The 18,446-nt window shown below is 35.4% G+C and overlaps 6 protein-coding genes across 7 annotated transcripts; 1 reads left to right on the plus strand and 5 right to left on the minus strand.

The window, feature by feature from the left end:
* Positions 1 to 6,162: 6,162 nt before the first annotated feature.
* On the minus strand, positions 6,163 to 8,350 carry Y53C12A.8 (uncharacterized protein). Of its 2 annotated transcripts, none has more exons than NM_001393161.1 (7): positions 8,151 to 8,301; positions 7,350 to 7,452; positions 7,215 to 7,295; positions 7,034 to 7,171; positions 6,823 to 6,975; positions 6,603 to 6,774; positions 6,163 to 6,285 (listed from the first exon to the last, which is right to left on the minus strand). In NM_001393161.1, the coding sequence occupies exons 2-7, from the start codon at positions 7,422 to 7,424 to the stop codon at positions 6,269 to 6,271; spliced, it is 636 nt and encodes a 211-aa protein (NP_001379359.1). In that variant the 5' UTR covers positions 7,425 to 7,452; positions 8,151 to 8,301; the 3' UTR covers positions 6,163 to 6,268. The 2 variants fall into 2 exon arrangements, with proteins under 2 accessions (NP_001379359.1, NP_001022463.2); NM_001027292.3 differs by having other exon boundaries at positions 6,168 to 6,285; positions 7,345 to 7,452; positions 8,151 to 8,350.
* A 79-nt stretch (positions 8,351 to 8,429) lies between these two features.
* Y53C12A.7 (HEAT repeat-containing protein) lies at positions 8,430 to 9,358 on the plus strand. Its single transcript, NM_001027291.3, has 3 exons — positions 8,430 to 8,612; positions 8,981 to 9,100; positions 9,146 to 9,358. Exons 1-3 carry the CDS (start codon positions 8,478 to 8,480, stop codon positions 9,293 to 9,295), a joined length of 405 nt encoding a protein of 134 aa, NP_001022462.1. The 5' UTR covers positions 8,430 to 8,477; the 3' UTR covers positions 9,296 to 9,358.
* On the minus strand, positions 9,289 to 11,588 carry mop-25.2 (MO25-like protein 2). The gene is made up of 6 exons (NM_063691.6): positions 11,500 to 11,588; positions 11,229 to 11,450; positions 10,758 to 10,855; positions 10,476 to 10,711; positions 10,229 to 10,431; positions 9,289 to 10,015 (listed from the first exon to the last, which is right to left on the minus strand). The coding sequence occupies exons 1-6, from the start codon at positions 11,584 to 11,586 to the stop codon at positions 9,845 to 9,847; spliced, it is 1,017 nt and encodes a 338-aa protein (NP_496092.1). The 5' UTR covers positions 11,587 to 11,588; the 3' UTR covers positions 9,289 to 9,844.
* A 110-nt stretch (positions 11,589 to 11,698) lies between these two features.
* Y53C12A.10 (tRNA-uridine aminocarboxypropyltransferase 1) lies at positions 11,699 to 12,733 on the minus strand. Its single transcript, NM_001267293.3, has 2 exons — positions 12,217 to 12,733; positions 11,699 to 12,164 (listed from the first exon to the last, which is right to left on the minus strand). Exons 1-2 carry the CDS (start codon positions 12,665 to 12,667, stop codon positions 11,908 to 11,910), a joined length of 708 nt encoding a protein of 235 aa, NP_001254222.1. The 5' UTR covers positions 12,668 to 12,733; the 3' UTR covers positions 11,699 to 11,907.
* Positions 12,734 to 12,770: 37 nt separating this feature from the next.
* Y53C12A.3 (Protein YIPF) lies at positions 12,771 to 14,127 on the minus strand. Its single transcript, NM_063692.5, has 7 exons — positions 14,003 to 14,127; positions 13,784 to 13,879; positions 13,605 to 13,738; positions 13,395 to 13,536; positions 13,226 to 13,348; positions 13,053 to 13,176; positions 12,771 to 13,002 (listed from the first exon to the last, which is right to left on the minus strand). Exons 1-7 carry the CDS (start codon positions 14,123 to 14,125, stop codon positions 12,932 to 12,934), a joined length of 813 nt encoding a protein of 270 aa, NP_496093.2. The 5' UTR covers positions 14,126 to 14,127; the 3' UTR covers positions 12,771 to 12,931.
* Positions 14,128 to 14,367: 240 nt separating this feature from the next.
* Positions 14,368 to 16,772, minus strand: glt-5 (Amino acid transporter). Its single transcript, NM_063693.5, has 8 exons — positions 16,536 to 16,772; positions 16,112 to 16,325; positions 15,932 to 16,065; positions 15,637 to 15,887; positions 15,345 to 15,554; positions 15,076 to 15,302; positions 14,798 to 14,930; positions 14,368 to 14,750 (listed from the first exon to the last, which is right to left on the minus strand). Exons 1-8 carry the CDS (start codon positions 16,765 to 16,767, stop codon positions 14,676 to 14,678), a joined length of 1,476 nt encoding a protein of 491 aa, NP_496094.1. The 5' UTR covers positions 16,768 to 16,772; the 3' UTR covers positions 14,368 to 14,675.
* Between the last annotated feature and the right edge of the window lie 1,674 nt (positions 16,773 to 18,446).

Here is an 18,446-nt window from a genome sequence, read left to right on the forward strand (position 1 = left end):
GTCTCTTTGCACCAACAACTCACAAAACAAATGAAGAATCTCTGTTGAGAGCTATAGGTTCTGGCTCCGCCCAATATTCGGGGTTCTTCTTTGGAAGGTGGGTGGAGCCTAGGGGAATGGTGAGGACCGTTGTAAAATTAGAGAAATAGATAGGGAAACGGAAAGTAACATTTCAATAGGGATTAAAATTGAATTTAAAAAAAAACATAGAAAATAGTTTTCAACCTATTTGGAAGATGGAAAAACAATCAAAGTATATTTTATTTTGAAGCTGTTGGTTTGGTATCAAAACTTGAAACTAGGTGCTAAAAGTGGTGCGCCTTTAAATTGAAATGTCAAATTTTAAAGAAATTATTATACCGTTTTCGAACAATAACTGAAAGTTAAGAGAATTTACAATCACTTCAAACTTTTTGTGATTTTTTAAAATTCCCTCCAATGTTCAAAGATAGTTCAAAAATGTCGTCATGCTGTCACCCAGATTCCACTTTTCTGGAAAATTCTCGCATGTTTTGAATTTCGAATGAATTTTCAAATTTCACATTCCAAATCCTATATCCAATGTTGCAAAGCGAACAACACGTCGTCTACAGAAAATGAAAACATCAAAAATCCATAGATACGAGTTTTATGGGGGATCTTTCAAACCTACAGAGCAAAGGTTGTAACGAAAAAAAAATGGAAGGAAATTGAAATTTGTAGAAGGATAAATTTTATGACGTGACAATATGGATTTCGTACTTGTCGTTGAGTTTTATGATGTGGCAAAGAGGAACTCCACTTCATTAACGATTTTTTTCCCTAAAAAATAGTATCCTGAATGGACCAACTATTGGAAAGTTTAGTGTATGTTCTGAAAAGTACAAAAATTGAATTTAAAATTAATAAATAACACACTTGACAAATAGAAAATTCAGATAAATTTTGATATGTGAAAACTTGTAGACTTGTATAATAAATAAACATTTTAGAAAAGTTTAAAAAAATATATGCGATAAGTATTCTACAGCCAATGTAATTTTCAACTGCCCTCTGGTTATTTAAAAAACCCATCTTTTGATCCAGAATTTCTACAAAAAACATACTTCCAAAGAAAGCCCTTTTGAACAAAGAAACACCTACTCGGAAGGAAAAAGGTTAGTTGAAATTGTTGTTCTATGAATAACATATTTGCTGAGTTGTTGACCAATTGACCATTTTGGCATGAATTGAACGAGCTCATAGAATAAAAGGGAATTATGGGTTTCGTTCTCCCCAAAATGTTTTAATTTTCTAAAATTTCATTTTTCCCCCTTTCAAATTAAATTCTTACCAAGAGATTGTAGCTAGAACACAGTTCAGAGAATACATTATCACACAGTCAAACGAAATTCTGAAACCTACAAAATTTATTCAAACTTTCAAAATGTTCCTGATTATTTTTGGATTAGTTTGAGCATTTAATGTGTTTAATTTAGCGTAACTTTTACACCCGCGACAATGTCCTTATCAACTCCCAATCAAATACCGCTACTTAAATTCACATCCAAGTGCCTTCCGACCAAAATGTCATAAACATTGGAGATGATGGCGAAATTGTATACCTACTGTATACCACCAACTTTGCTGCTAAATACTTGGCAAATTGCCAATGCTACTTACAGGCAGAAAATGTCATAGCCAGCCGACAGCCGAAAAATTGCGATTTTTCGGCTGGTAGCACCAGCCGACAGCCGACTGATAGTGATAGGTCGGCTGGCGTTTTGAAAAAAATAAACTGACTTTTTGGCATATTTTGAGACTGAGTGCAAGTTTTACAAGTGGAAAAAGTACGGAAATTTGGTTTTTTGTTGAATAAAATGATGTAATATTTTGCTATAATTTGTTTTTGTACTAAAAGTATACTAAATAGCTCCGAAACTTTGAAACAACTCTTAACCAAAATCTCAGTCGGCTGGTGGCGCCAGCCGACAGCCGAAAAACTTGGAATTTTCGGCTGGTAGCACCAGCCGACAGCCGACTGATAAAAATTGCTCGGCTGTCGGTGTCAGCCGACAGCCGAAAAAATCGGCCTGCCGCACAGCCCTGACCTACAGGCAGAAGATGGCATATCACCTCCTCTATTTTGGAGAGAACGAAACCCATAAACATATGGCAAAATCTCAAAACCTGTGGAAGTATGTGGCCGGTCAAAAATTATTTTAAAATTATTGTGCCAAAATAATATAGCACCAAAAAGAAAGACAATGAAACTTTCGAATATGAACTCCAAAATGCCGCCGAAGTTTATTTTTTGATCGATCTGACATACATATGTCAGTTTTGCAAAATGAATTTTGAAACATTGACTTTTCCATTTTAAAACATGTTTCCAGGAACACAATGGATTTGTATTCCTGGAAACATTTTTTTTAATTAATTAATAATAAAAATCAACAAGACAGCAGTGGAATTGAATTTTTTGTTCGTAATTTGTTGAACGTGTTTCACTATCAGTAATTTCCTTAAAATTATATAAATGTGTTCGGTGTTGTAAACATTTTCCCTATGGAGAAAGCACTTAAAATACTATAACTTATGAAAAAAAAAATTTTATTCATAAAATTCAAAAATCTGAAGAAAAACTTTACGATTTATTTAATTACTTCTGGACCGTTAAAAAATTCCTTAACAGTATATTATATATTACATACATTGTATACAAATATATTCTTTATACTCTCAATTCATAATATATAGCATCCTAATCTGTTATACTCTTAAAGAATGTCAAAAAAATGCAATTGTAGTCAATGTAAGTCAAAAAAAATTCAGATACTTTTTCAACAGTCTTTTTTGTATTATATTTACAAGTAATTGATAACAACATATATGTATGTCTTTCTGATTCCGATAATTTGAGTGTCCGAACACCACTAGAGAATTTCCAAACAATTTCCCTATTGAGACTATTCTCTCATTAAGATTATAATCGACGAGATTTGTTGACGTTGGTCATTTGATACTCCATAAAAACAAAAAATGAGCTTTTTAGACAAAGAAAAAGCAGAAAATGGAAGAGTGGTGGCTGGTACCATTATATATTCTCATTTTTCTTGGTTTTTCGAGCACGAGTAACTAGTAGAAAAGAGCATATTTCATTGTTCATTGTTCCAGAGGCAAACTTGTGTTTTGGTGAACTTGGGAAAAAATGATGTCATTTGTTGGGAAGTGCTAAAATTGGATATAAAACGGATGGAAATAGATCTTGAGGAACTTGAGAGTTGTAGATGTTTACGTATGAAGACAGAAGTTTAAAGTTGAATTTCGAAAAAAAATACTAGTTTGAATGATAACTGAATTTTAGGTTCACAACTTCAGAATTTGACTCAATCGTTTCCCTAATATCAATAATTAGCTTTAACTTCAAAACCTTTTCAGAGCGGATATCCCAAGAAGTTTCAAAATTTTCCAAATTTTCAGGAAAAGTTTTGGTAAACTGCCATTCGTAATGAGGATATAAAACTAGTAAAAAAAATGCCAATAACAAATTTCAAAATTTGTTTGCAAAGTTTCACTACGATCATTGTCTATTTTAGCACCATAGGATACACTACCATGAATCTTTTTAATTGACGATTCTAGAAAAACTGATCTTAGATGAAGCTTCCTATTTTTTCATCTTATGTCAATTATTACACTTTTGTTTTGCTAATCTCTGTTGATTTTGATTCGATAGGGTATCAAAACATGTACAAATATGCAAAATAAGTAGTTTAAAAATTACAAATAAACTTTCAAAAAGTCCGAGACTTGACCTTTAATCTTTCATAGCGATTTTCTGAAAAATTAATTCGGGCAATAATTCAAAAGAAATTTATTTATAAATTGGAAACAAAAAATCAGAATGGAAAATTGGTCGTCAAATAAGTGAACATATTGAAAAAACTTAATTGTTATTCAAAGCACACAATGATGTTTTCAGCGAATTAGGGCAAAAAAGGAGAGAAGGCTTAATTTCAGAGATGGAAAGTTAATTATAGACTCATCTTGATAGGGGAAAAATAGGAGATTGCTCGCACAAGAAAAAGCATCGAAAAAACTAGAAAAAGAAATGGAAACGACAATTTGATTGACGGTGTTAGAAAGCGTCGGAAAAAGGCAAAGAAGAAGAAGAAGAGAAGCTTCAGAAGACATGTGTAAGTGACTCATCCTGAGGGAGAAATATTTTAGAAAATAGAGTGTCACTCGGGTTTTTGATCTACTAAGTCGGGTAGAAACAGCAATAGATGCTAATCAATGATTTAGATTGGAATGAGATGGAGCAAGATGTTTCGGAGCAAAATTGAATGTGGCAGATTTTGTTGTTAGATTATAGTTGGAAACGTTTAAGTAAAATAGGGGAATGTGCAGCAGTATTACATCTACAGTACACTTCCTTGTGAATATTGGCTAGGAAGGAGCGAAGATGTGCGACCTTTTTTTTTAGTCATGAAACCAACTTCTTGTAGACGTAGAGTACTTCTCGTAGTCGTAGAGACTCGTTGAGTTTCCTTTTAAAATATATAATATCTGCCGTAGTCACACTATTCCACTACAATAACCAAGTAAAAGCCCGACTGTAACCGAAAATTTTCAAGAATAGTTTTTCTTTCAATTCAACTTTCAATTTGAACAGCTAACGACGCAAATAATATCCTGATGGTGAAGAACATCAATTTTCCGTTAACTGTAATGATTTTTTTAACAGCGACTACTTTCAATCCATAAAAACTTTAAATATTCTATTAAAATGTATTTAACTAGTTAATGGGAAATTGAGTTGAACCACTTCAGTCAAAAACACATTTGAGAAGAGCATAAGAACATAAGTGGATGAAAGCTTTTTAACGCATCTTCCTCGTATTTTTTTAAAATCTCCATTGGACTCCACGATTTTGTACAAATTGAATGCTTTTTCGCAAAAAAAAATTAAAGGCCGTAAAATCGTTACAGTAGGAAACGGGAGCAGTCATGACCTTGTAATTGAATCCAGAAAAGTGCATTCACAGCACTCTCAATAAGTTGGCAGAATTGAATTTAGAAGATGGAAAGTATCGGAATAGTGTTTGAAACCATAAAATAAAATTGCGTTACTTACTTACTTACTTAGGATACTTAGACGATCCGTTCTTCAGGAATTCGTGGTATTCCTGCGGATCACAGCAAGCCAATCTTTTCGGTCCTTGGCTATAGTGGACCAGGGGGTGATGACTTCTCCGTCTGCGTCACGAGTGGTGATCTCCTTTCGCAGCGAATCAGTCCATCGCATCGGCGGCCTTCCAACAGGCCTTTTCCATCCATATGGGCGCCATTCTGTCATCAACGTGGTCCATCTTCCGTCTTTCCTTCTCGCAACGTGTCCAGCCCATCCTAGCTTCCTCTTTTTCACGAAATTGAGCGGATCCCTGACTAGAGACATCGTACGAATGTCTCTCGATGGAGATCTCGCTCTCGTTGTTGGGTGAGTGTTATCCCAACAAGCCGTCTTTCTAGGGAGGCATGTGTGATTCGTACTCGTTCGGATAGAGCTTTGGTGAATGTCCAGGCTTCTGAACCGTAGGTGAGCGCTGGAAGGACAATTGAGTCGAACAGATTCGCACGAATCTTCTTGTCGGTGATGGAGTCGGTGGTATTCTTGATTCCATTTAATGCAGCCCAGGCTGCTCTACGTCTTCGGTGGATTTCCGGCATCAAGTTGTTTTGGGCGTTGATTTGACGACCGAGGTAGATGTACTCGTCGACGTCGTCGAGCTGGGTGGCGGGGGAAGGGCTACCGAAGTAGACTTTACTGGGGTCAGCGAATCGGTTTCGCAAGACTTTCGTCTTCCCAGTATTGATCTCGAAACCCACTTCAGAGCATTTTTGTACGAGTTCTTGGAGCATTTTGCTGGCAGTATTCGGATGATTGGCGATGAGCACAATATCGTCAGCAAATCTAAGGTTCGTTAGATTTCTGCCATTCACTCTCATTCCAGGGATCGTATCGTAATCCTCAGCTTCTCCTTTCAATTCAATCCAGGAAAGCTTTCGGAAAACGTGTTCGAGGCAAGCGGAGAAGAGATTCGGAGAGATGGGGTCTCCTTGTCGAACTCCTTTGGTCACTGGTACTGTGACTGGCCTGTGGAATGGGGTAAAGTTTGTGGTACAATTTTTATATACAAACAACAAAACAAACATTTACTCGAAATTTAAAAAAAAGAGGATAAAAAGTTGTGGGCACCTCTAACGATAGAGTGAAACTGACAGACATGACTCGTTGCTCCATTGTTCAAAAATCTTCGGGACCTGAAAAGAAATATTGAAAGTCTGCGAGAAAAAACTGTGTAAGCTTTTCTATAAGCCAGTTCTTGAAATTTTTTTATTTATGTTTTCAGGCGGATTTTGATATTTTCAAATTGATTTCCATAATTCTACCATGATTGAAACCGAAGAGACAAGTAGGTTCTACTTAATCTATGATAGCCTTCCATAAAGCCGTCCATAAAGGTACAATAATGTCTACCTCGCTACAAGGCGACCTACAGCTGCCTCGTGCCTACTTGAGGGTAAATCTATCCAAAAAATTCAGACAATCTACAGTAATCTACCGTAGCTCCACTTACAAAAAGATTGACACGTGGACACATCATCCAGAATTTTGTGCAGGTCTTCTTCCAAAGAAATCGTTGGCTCCGAGATCTCTGAGTCAGAAGATGAAGCAGTTTCAAAATTTTTGAATTTTTCTGTCAATTCCTGAATTCTTGCAACATTCGATCGCATTATATCTTCATCAATCTGAAAAGCTTTTGTTTTTAAATTACTGAACTTCAAGTTTTTGTCTACCAATCTTTGAAGATAATAACTCCGAAGTTGTGCATGCTCTGTATGACATCGGTCTAGTAGCATCTCAGAAGGATCAAATGGCTCAAATGTTTCAGAAGATTTTGATGTTTTTGAAGATGTCTTCAGGTTCAGATGGTCCAGATCATCATCGATCTGAGAAATATAACAAGATCGAATTTAATTCACTACCACACTCTGGGAAAACAATTACCGTAGCTCTCTGAAATCCATGAACTGCCATCAATTGTCCAAATATTTGCGAGTTGTGATAAAAACTCTCTTGAACTTCTTTAGTTGCTCGTTCCAAACTTTCAAGAAGATCGTCAAAATCGGCACTATGCAGTTCAGACTTAAATTTTCTGTATCTTTCAAATAATAGTTCCTGTACCTACCACAGCTGATCCATCTAAAGAAGATTCTTGTTGACAGGAACCTGCTCGTGACCTTGTTTCAGAAGAGTCTAACACAAAAATCTGAAAATGGGAAAGTTCCTAGAAAATATGTTTTAATGTGAAGTATTGCATCACTCTCGTCTGTTGAATCAATGCTGCATGTGGAACAATCCTGCCGGTTATCATAGCAGAAACATTGATTATCGACATGGCGAATTGGACGGGGAGTTGAGGAATTCTGAAATTGATTTTTATTATATAAAGTACTCCTTAATTTCCTCATTTTCTATTAAAGAACTGCTGTATATTAGGGCTGTGCGGCTGATGACTCGGCTGATGGAGACAATCAAGTTTTTCAACGTGTTAGCACTGATCAATTAAAGAATATTTGTATTTGCAGTATTGGCTGAGTCATGAGCTTCTTATTCTAGAAAAACGTTTTTTTTTAAGTGCACACACCTTGACAAAACAGTCGGCTTTTTGGATCAGCCGAGTAACTCGGCTGTCGGCTGTCGGCTGATTGGAAAAACAAGTTTTTCTGGAAGGGGTGTGCACTTTTTTAAAAACTTTTTTCTAGAATTAGAAGCTCAAGACTCAGCCGATATGGCAAATACAAGTATTCCCTAATTGATCATTGCTAATACGTTGAAAAACGTTGATTTGCTCCATCAGCCGAGTCATCAGCCGCACAGCCCTACTGTATATTTGTACTTTCTTTAGATAACTTTATGTTTTATTTAAAAGTTCCGAAAACTGCTTCAAAGTAGAAATATGCCAATCGGCAGAGTCACTCGGCTTACTGCGACTTTGTACCAGTTTTGAACACTTCTCAAAACTTTTAAATAAGAATAAAGTTATCTACAGAAAGTAAAAATATGTCTCTACATTCCGGTATAAAAATTACCATGCCGCGCTTCTCTTCCCCTGATCACTTACCACAAGTTTAAAACCTTCAGATTGGTTTGCATCAGAAGATGTGGCTGATGTTGATGACGTCAACGACCTCTCATTTTTTCGCTTCGATTTGATGAACATTTCGGATTCAATCGTTTTATTCCGATTACCGTACATTTCGGTTTAGATTTGAAAGAAAAATAGTAGAAAATGACGAATTCTTTCAATTACTCTTCGTTTTTATTGGTGAAACGTAGATTGATTGGGGGTGGGGGGGGGGGGTATATATTTTTTATATATTATTTTTAGAGAGTTCACGGTATTTAGATTGTTCAAATATTGTTCATTCCTGAAAAAAATTCCACGAAAATGAAAGTGCCAGAAGAAATCCAAACGGAAATGATGGCTGACATGCTTCGTGAAAAAATGAAGAATCACAAAAAATCGAAACCAAGTGGGAAAAAGAAGGAGAAAAACGAACAAATCGTTGCAAAAGCTGATAAAGTAAGTTTTGCTACTTTTCGCAGAAAGATGGTCTTTGCACGAGTCAAACTTTTCAATCTACCGTACCGTTCTCGTCTTATTATAGAGACGCATAAAAATGCGTTTATTGAATCGCGCTCCACGGCCAGTTGGACACACTCCGCCCCCAAATGTTGGGTCTCGTGAGGTATTCACGGCAAATCCGTACATTCAAACTTTTTCAATTATTTTTTCCTGATTTCACCCGTCTTCAAGCAAAACGTTTGAATTCAGTTTTGCCGCCGTACCTAACGAGACCCAACGCCTGAGGGCGGAGCGTTTCTATTTGGCATTGGAGCGCGATTTCAAAAAGCGAATTTTTCAATTTTTGCAAATGTGTCAATTTTCAGCCGACTTCTGTTCAAAATCCAGCAAGAACACTCGTTCAGATTCAGGAAATTCTTGCGGAAAATTCAAATAATGATGATCTGAGCAAGTCGATGGATTTATTGATTCCCGTGATGCTTGGGGTAAATTTTAAAATAAATTTTGTATTTAAGTCAACTTTCTTGAAGATGTTATTCTGCTCTCCCCATCCCAAAGTCCGTGACCAGGCGATTGAGTGCCTCCGAACTATAGATCAAAAAATGGGAAAATCAATTATCGAAAAGCATGTGAAGAGGATGTCGAATGAGAAGAGAACTGTTATAGCGTCTTTGATTTGAAAATTTTCATGCTAAAAAATCGATGTTTCTGACATTTGAAGTCATAAAAATAGAATCAAGAAATCGTTTGAAATATCATAAAACAAAAAAAAAAGACAATGATCATGGATAGAGCGAGAAAATCAAATTCTTTGATGAAGAAGGAAATAAACCTTAACTTAACATGTGAAAAACCGTAAAATAAGAGGGAAAACAGACGGAAAGGGGATGGATATTTTTGTATTCGTACATGATTTTAATATGGGGGATTCTTTTAAAGGAACGATTATATTTTGTTTGCAGAGAAAGACGGTAAAGATCGATGCCTAAAGCGAGGTGTGGATGGAACAAAATTTTTGGCGATTGGAGGGCGGGGAGGTACTACTGTATCTTAATATTATAGCTACAGTAACCCCCGAAAATTTCACAAATGATAATTGTGGTTTTTTTTTGAATATTGATAAGGATAAGGATGCACTACACAAAGCCACTCACAAAGAAATAAAACATTGGAATAAAAACATATGGATTGTGAGAATTAAATAAAATATTTTTTGTCACATTCCGTAATCAGACACGAAGTTCTTGTATCTGCTTGATGAGATACGCCTTTTCGTCATTGAATTGCTCGTCGTTAGTTCGATCATTGTGAAATGCAGTGAGAAATTCTACGAGTTTATCACGATTTCTTGTCAAAATATCAGTGATTGGACGTGGCTTGTTTGGATTCGCGACGAAGATCTGAAATTATGGGGTTTTATAGATTTTTTTTGGAAATTTTCTTAAATTTCTTGGAATAAAACGTAAAGATGTAAAATTAATAAACTTATTCTTCTTAAAATTCAATTTAAGACTTTTTTTCATCTTCAACCATTTTTCAAGATGTTTGATTCACATACAATAACTTGTTTTATTTTCAATCCAAATATTTATCTGAAATATCAAAAGAAATACCTTAAAAACGTGGAAAGCCTCGTACTGGATATTCCGTCTCTTGTCTCTCAACAATTCCATCACTGTTTTCAGATTCTCTGGACTTGTGATATATTTGTTCATTGTGCTGAAATTATGTCGATCGAGGAGAAGCTCGCCGAGCAGTTTCAGCGATTGGCGTCGGGTCACGTAGTTTTCTGAGTTTGTGAGCGCCGAGTATTGGCCTGTAATAACATAATTTTTTATTTAATATATCAAAAGTTCTCACCGAAAAATCGATCGTAATTATTATCCAAATACTCTGCACACATATTCTTATGTTTTGTCATCAAATCTTTGAATGTAGAAAATGCATCAGTGGCGATATCGAAAACGTCAGATTGAACAAAAACGAAGAACCGTTGGAAATATTCAGAATAGAGAACAATTCGAGCAAGATGCTCATGGCGGACAGCTTCACGGAGCATCGAACCGCATGTCAGGGCAATATCTGGTTGCTCGTATCTAGAGAATTTTTTTTTTTTGGATAACTTTTAGACTTTGAACTAACCCAAGAAGAAGAGTGATGAGAATTTCTGGTCTTGCAGCCAAGTATTCCACAGTTGGTGATCTTGTTCCAATTTGACGACGGAGCAAATTATTGAACACCTAAAATTATCATTTATTCATTTAAAAAATATAAAATTTTCAGAGCTTGATATCAACCAGACGCCAATATACGGTACTCGGTCTCGACATGACGAATTCAATTGTTTTTAATGCAGAGGGGTGTGTGCCTTTAAGGAGTACTGTATTTTCAAACTTTTGTTGCTGCGAAATTTTCATATCTAGTTTTTATCACGAATTTGAGTGTTTTTAATTTTTTTAAAAATAATTATAAGTATATTTTCATCGAAACTTGTTAAATTTTTACATTTCGCAAAAACGTATCGTGCCAAGACCGCGTACCGTATTTTTGGTGCGAAAGTTGCAACATTTCGTGACTGCGTTATATAATTTTTGATTTTTAGAATCCACATACCGATGCCACATCCTTCTTACATTCGAATTCAAATTTGTGCAAATGTTTAATGAGCATCGGGAGCACATTTGCGTTATAAACTTCCTGAGCCAACTGGGTCACTTGCTCATTGTTCGGCTCGTTTGCGTCTGATCCGTAAATGAACGTTTTTGCCAATGCCAACATTTTCGCTGTTTCTTCGATAGCTTTTTCGACTTTCCGCTCACTTGTGTTGGTTCCATGCTGGAAAATTTAAAATAAATAAAAATGATATTTAAAAAAAGAATCTCACTCGATCAATAACCAGCAATGCATCCCGCAGATTCTTCACCACGTCGGCGGGTGTTTTGTCCGCTTTTCCGAACAACGGCTTCAACATAACTGGAATTCTCTTTGAAAAAATCAATAATCTGAAAGACTCGTCAAAAGTATGTTCGATTGTTTTTAAAACAAGTGGATTAAACGATTAAAAATAGAAAAATACGACGGAAGGGAAACATTTTCTTTTTTATTCTTTCACATGTGTGGAAAAATTTGGGAAACCGGTCATGCAAATCGAGGAAAATCGCAGAGGAGAAAGAATTGAGTGTAAAGTAACAAACAACAACTGAGATTTCTAACAAGTCAAAATTCAAATATTCAACAATGAAAAAACAAAAACTGAAAAATTTTTTAAATAAATTTAGAAAAGCATTTAATATTATTTTTCTTCGCTTCTCTCTTCATCTTTCCGCCTCAAATAATCAGCCTGTTTCCCATCGACAAAATGTTTTGTATGGAAAAACCAATAAAGAAGATCATCGAATTCTCCACTATATTTCCGTCCGAGACCCAATTCTTGATATTCTCTAAGCGAATAATAAATTGCTTCGATCGTGGCGAGACCCGTTTCGGGAACGTTGTGTTGAGGCCGCCAGAATGCAGTACGGTATGATTGAAGAGATACGTGTTGGAGTCCTTAAAAATCTGATTATTATTATTACGATTTAAGATTTTAATTAGTATATACCTTGAATTTGAGGTGTCTTCTGCATAACACCAACTTGAAACCACGTGCAATCTAATACAACAATTCGTTTGATCGGTCCTCTTGTTTTTACAAATTCCTCAACAGAAATTGCAGATTTACTCGGAAAAATGATTGCAGTTCCTTGCCGTTCATCTTCAGAATCTTGTGAATAATCATGAACATTTGGATAATCAAAGACTCGAGTTTGATCAGGAGCCACAATTTTACAGTGAAGAGCACTGCTTTTACTATTTTTCTCCATTGGATGCTTGACGATGTCGACGGCACAGGGAAGCTTTACAGTTGGCGTAAAAACTCCGGGCATAGGAGTTCGACAATCATAACAGAAATATTTTCGATTTGATTTGCATCCTGGACACGTAGATTTCACACAATTTTCAATGGGATCGAAGCTCGAGAGTTGGACCTGATGCTCGCTGATAACTGACATGGGAACTCTGTAAATAATGTCTTGAAAATCTGAAAACTTAAAATATAATTAATATAGAACAAGGCTCTCAACCTTTCAGATTAGCAAAAAAAACAGTTTAATACATGTTCGGAGAAGATTTTAATAAATAAGGACTAAAAAACAATAAATAATACAACCATAGAATCAAGAAATATAAAATCATTAAATATCCCGTGTTAAATGAGCGAAAATCATCACAATTTGTATACATCTCGTTGGCTAAAAATAAAAAAATAACTATAATTATGCGACTGGAAGTGTTTCTTTGATAGCATTCACATCCACGATGGCATCTCCAACCATTTCGTCGAGTTCTGAATTTTTACATTTTTAAGACACAAATTTCTAATAGAAATATTATTACCTTCTAATACTACGTGGAAACCGAAATGGAGATAGATGATCAGCAATAAGTGAGCTGCAATTGCGATTCCAATAAGTAAAAGTCGATTCGCGGGAAGACGAGACTGATTGCACACTATTAGGCCCTGAATTTCAAAATTTTTATTTATTTTTTCAGTTTTATTTTAAGCTAACCATTCTTAACGCTGAAGGTACACAGAAACTGGCGAGGAGCACGAAGAAGAATAAATGATCATGAGATGAGTGAAAAAGCGAGGTTAACAGAAGTACGAGGCATTGTGAAGTTAGAGAATAGCCCTGAAAACAATTATTCTTGGTGTTCTATTTATTTTTTTTAACTTACAAAGCTCGACAATATCGTTAAAAATGGTTGCTCAGCAGCTAACAAAAAGCACGCAATCCAAAGTGCTCCAGAAATGAGCATCCAGCTACCAAAGCATGTGAACATTGCCGTACCCATTAACGTTCCATTTTGAATTACAATTCTGAAATCATTTTTATTTTATTTGAAATTTTGATTTTTTACTAAAAACAGATAAAAATAAACACGAACCCGCTGGTTTTCATGTTATACAGCAATAGCGCCACCATGGTGAGTACGAGCATAGTCGGGCCATATAAATCCGGTGAAACTTGTATTTGCGATGGTTTTCGTGGGATAAATGACCGAATAAGACGAGTTCGGACCTATAAATACATGTTTAAAGCTTAATTGTGAATTTTTCTTCAAACCTCTGCTGGATCGACATCGAAATAAGGGCGAAACAAATCGATACGACCATAAGATTGAAATGTGTCTTGAACCTGTTTTGATCCAGCTTCCCACATCTGAATTTTTGAAAATCAAAAATGCTTTAATGCAATCAAGGTTCTTTTCAAGAAACCGAAACTTTTTTGAATTATTTTTTTTCGTTTTATATTCTAAATTAAATTAATTTTAAAAAAACAAACCATCTTTCCCAATTGCGCTTGCATTCCAAATTGTGGATTCTGTTCATCGGGGCTTCCTCCAGCATTACTGTTCGATCGTTGTCGAGTATTTTCCGTTTCCTGGCCGTAATACGTTGGTTCCATCACTGGAATATATTTCAATAATTTCAATTTAAAGTCTGCTATTAATAAAAATTAAAAATCAGATAAAAATATATAAAAATAAACATTTTCACAGCAAAAAAATGATTGAGAAATCAATTCAGTGACGACAACTTGCTGGTGTGCAACCATGCTCCATTGGACAGACGTTAATGGCGCCTCGTTCAAATTTTATATTTTATGGCTTGTTTATTGCCAATTTCATGAAAGCTGAATTTAATAGAAAATTAATAAGAAACATTCATTAAAATCGGTATTTTCGGGTAAAAAAGTAAAAAGCACACTGAAATTAAAGCTTTGATGAAGAGAAAAATATTAAAAACCACCGGAAAACATTCTTTTCGAGAGAATAATGGTTGAAAAATGAGAATTTGGGAACATCGGGGAAACAAATTCGAGAATAACACAAAATGCTTATGGTTTGAGCTCAAATAATATACAATTTGCTCAGAAAACGGGAAAAATATCACAGGTGTAAAATATTAAAAATTATGATAAACTTCAACTAAACATCTCTACTCATAAGATCAGTTCAAACTTGTTCAATTTGTTTTTGATTATTATTTTCTTGTTCACATTCCTTTTCGAGTTCATCGAAGTTCACTCCCTGAAAATTAATGATAAAATGAAAATTCTTCAAGTTAATTATCCTACATGAGCCTCTACTACAGCATGATTCTTCTCAGCTTCTGCAACGTCAGCATTCAGATGATCTGCACAAATGTGATGAACGAATCCACATCCCAATGCATCACCGATCACATTGACAGATGTACGAAGTCGGTCCCTGAACAATTATTTTGATATAGAAAGAAACGGTATTTATTTGTCTTCAAACCACAAAAATATTAGGGATGACCTTGGGTGTACCCGGAAACATTCTTTGAAAACTTTCGATAAAAACAGTGATCAGAAGATAAAAAAGAACTTACAAGAACCAGTCAACAGCTAAAATAAGTGAGATATCGTTGGCTGGAAGTCCCAATGCTGTAAGCACAATGAGCATTGTAACAAGCCCAGCTGAAGGAATTGAAGCTGCTCCGATTGATGCTAAAGTTGCCGTTATGGATACGGTCACAATTTGGCCAATTGATAACTCTAGACCGTTCATTTGTGCAATGAAAATTGATGCAGTTGCTTCATAGAGAGCTGTCCCATCCTGAATTATTAACTGGTATTTAGTTTTCTATGTTACACTAACCATATTGACCATTGCTCCAACCGGAAGTACAAACTTTGTGACTCTTGGATCAATTCCAAGTTTGTTTAAACATCTGAATGTAACAGGAAGTGAAGCGGCACTTGAAGATGTTCCCAATGCAGTCATGATAGCTTGACCTAATCCTTTCAAAAATGTGTATGGATTGTGGCGAGTACCGATAAAATAGATGAGCGGGAGAGTGATGAATGCCTGGAAGAAAAAAAGGATCCATAGGGATCACGGAAGCTACTACATAAGTAACATGAAAAATGAAAAAAAATCCCATACATACCTGAATAGCCAATCCAAGTATAACAGTAAAAACGAACAATCCTAACATCCTCGCTGTTAACCATAAATCCGAAACTTCCAACATTTTTTGAGCGATGAGAGATGGAATACCAATTGGTCCCAACCACATGATAAGCATCACCATTCGAGTGATAACCACGTCCAGAGCATGGAATAGATTTGCGAGTGCTTTGGCTTCTTCTCCAATTCTAGAAACTACAAGCCCCATTACAATGCAGAAGACTATGATTCCTGAAAATATGGTATTGGGTTACTGTAGACAATCTAGATCGTACCAAGTACATTCATTCCATCTACATATCCTGTATGAAGTACTTCATGTGTTGCTCCATTCGAATGAGTCTGGTTGATATAGTTAGTTTGCACTTGAGAAAATGTTGCTCTCATGATATTCTCCGGGAATGCATTTCTGAAATTTCAACTCTAGTGAATGAATCGTTCCTCGACCAGACTACCTGAACAAGTCCAAAAATTTCTGTGCAGCTGAGACATTTGCTGCTTCTCCCTCCTTATCATAACCCATTTTTTGTTTGATTGTTGGATCACCAGGTTGAATGATTGAAACAACGATAATACCAAGGATCACCGCATGAGTTGTGGTAATTGCATAATACATAACAGCACGAGAACCAAGGCGTCCTGAGGTTTTACCGTCTAATTGGGAGAGTCCTGAAAATTAGTTGATTAGTAGGTGGGCCACTTTGAAATTTCTCTTGGAAAAGGGCTGATTTAATGTGTGGCCTATTCCTCAAATATTCAGACATTTTGTGAGAAACTTCATATTAAAATGTTTCAGAAAAATGAAATCTACAACCAATAAAAATCAATCAGTCTGTTCATTCATTTATGAGCATCCTTTTTCCCAATTCTAATACATACCAGATACGATACTGGCTGCAATAAGTGGCAGAACCATTGCCTTGAGCATATTCATAAATAGTTCTCCAGGAAAACCAACATATCGTATGACATCTGGTGATGGATCAGCTGTTCGAAGTACTCCACCAATGATCACACCCATCACAATTCCAGCCATTGTCATTAGGAGAAGCATGTTTTTTGTGAGCCATGATGTCCAACGACTTACGCTTTTCTTCGAGGCGATTCCCATGATGGCTGAATGATTATATTTGATTGAGGAGAGGTAAGCACAAATGGGTTAACGATAAAGAACAAATGTAGGGAGAAAGTAAGAAAATTTGAAAAGGAACAAAATTGCAATTAAAACTCGTTAGAAGTGCTTTTGAAAAATCTTGTAAAGCTCTTTTTATCATAGTCGGAAGTTGCTTATCAATTCAAAACTTCTTGAGGTCATTTTATGTCAAATCAAATTAAATTGATGCATGGAACGATTGATGAACTACCAAGGTTTAGATAAGAAACGATAATAGAACCTGTTTGATTTTGCAAATGGAAAGATAATTGAAAAATCTAAAAATATTTACTTTGGAAAGATATAAGGAAAAATCAAGCTTATAAACACAGTTTTGTTATGGTCTTAGGTGAGAGTACTCTATGTTCTCTTGCCATATTCATTCAACAAATGTAACTTGTTGAATACAAACTTTGAGACTTCTGTACTAAAGACAAAAGGGCTGATCTATAACAAGACTATTGTAATAATTAGCATTACAATCACTTATCAAAGTACTCATCTGACAACTTTTGAGGTTGACAAAAAAAACGAGAATATCACGTGAAGTCTAGTTTTAATATGAATCTGAAAAGGTTAAATTTTGATCACCCGGAAGCATTATGGCTTATGATCAAGGGAAGCTAACCTGACATATAATAATTTTATACATCTTTAAATTTCAATATTTTCCAAAACGTTAGGAAAATGTTGCACTGTCAAGAATCAATAGCGGTTCCAATAAAAATATCTTGTGTTTCAGGAGTGACGATAAAACTGACGTAATTTTTCTCTACGTTGACTTACAGATCACTTCCTTATTTTAGACGTGCCTGAAAGTAGGCCTGGAGTACCTACAGTGAGTTCTTATAGAGTATAAATCTACATTTGGGATTTTTTGTTTTCGGATATGAAATTTAATGAAATTTAATAATTACTATAGCAAAAGAAACCATGCTCCAGATGTTACCATCAAAAAACATTTAAAGTTATAAATCTCGGCAATTTTGGTAAAACACCTTGTCTTATAGTGCAAATGCGAATATCTGAACATCACATAGACGAGAACAAACCGATCAGAAGGAATTGAGCAAAAACAGAGCAAAAGCACATGTTTGTACAGAGGAGGCTCTCGCGTATCATCCCATTCCGTGTCGACCCGCTCTCATGTCGCGGAACTGGATAATGAGCAACCGAAAACGGATATGATAACACAAAATTGGGTTGGAAAGAGGGAGTTTAAGACATCACCGAACATAGGAAACTAATCAAGATCTCAATTTTTCTACTGATATCCCGATTGCTTCCGACTTCTGTTATATATTTTCTAACAATTTTTATTAATCTATTATCAAAGGGTAAAGTTTTGTGTTATTTTAGAGATTGGCATTTTGTAATTTGGAAATCATACATTTACTTTATTTTTATTTTTTACAAACTTACGAACTTGCCTCGTTTACTGGAGATTAAAACAAAAAGGTTTGACTAATGTAGGTGGAATACTAGAAGCCACGTCTTTTAACCATTTAGTTTTACTATTAGAAAGACAAAAAAAGTAAAACGACAAACAATCATCAGAACACTCTCGCTCCATAATAAGTGAATAAAAATGGTTTCAACAACAACATAAAAAGTTTAACATGGGGGCGGAGCCGGTA

This window comes from Caenorhabditis elegans, chromosome II, assembly GCF_000002985.6.
Source record: "Caenorhabditis elegans chromosome II".
NCBI lineage: Eukaryota > Metazoa > Nematoda > Chromadorea > Rhabditida > Rhabditidae > Caenorhabditis > Caenorhabditis elegans.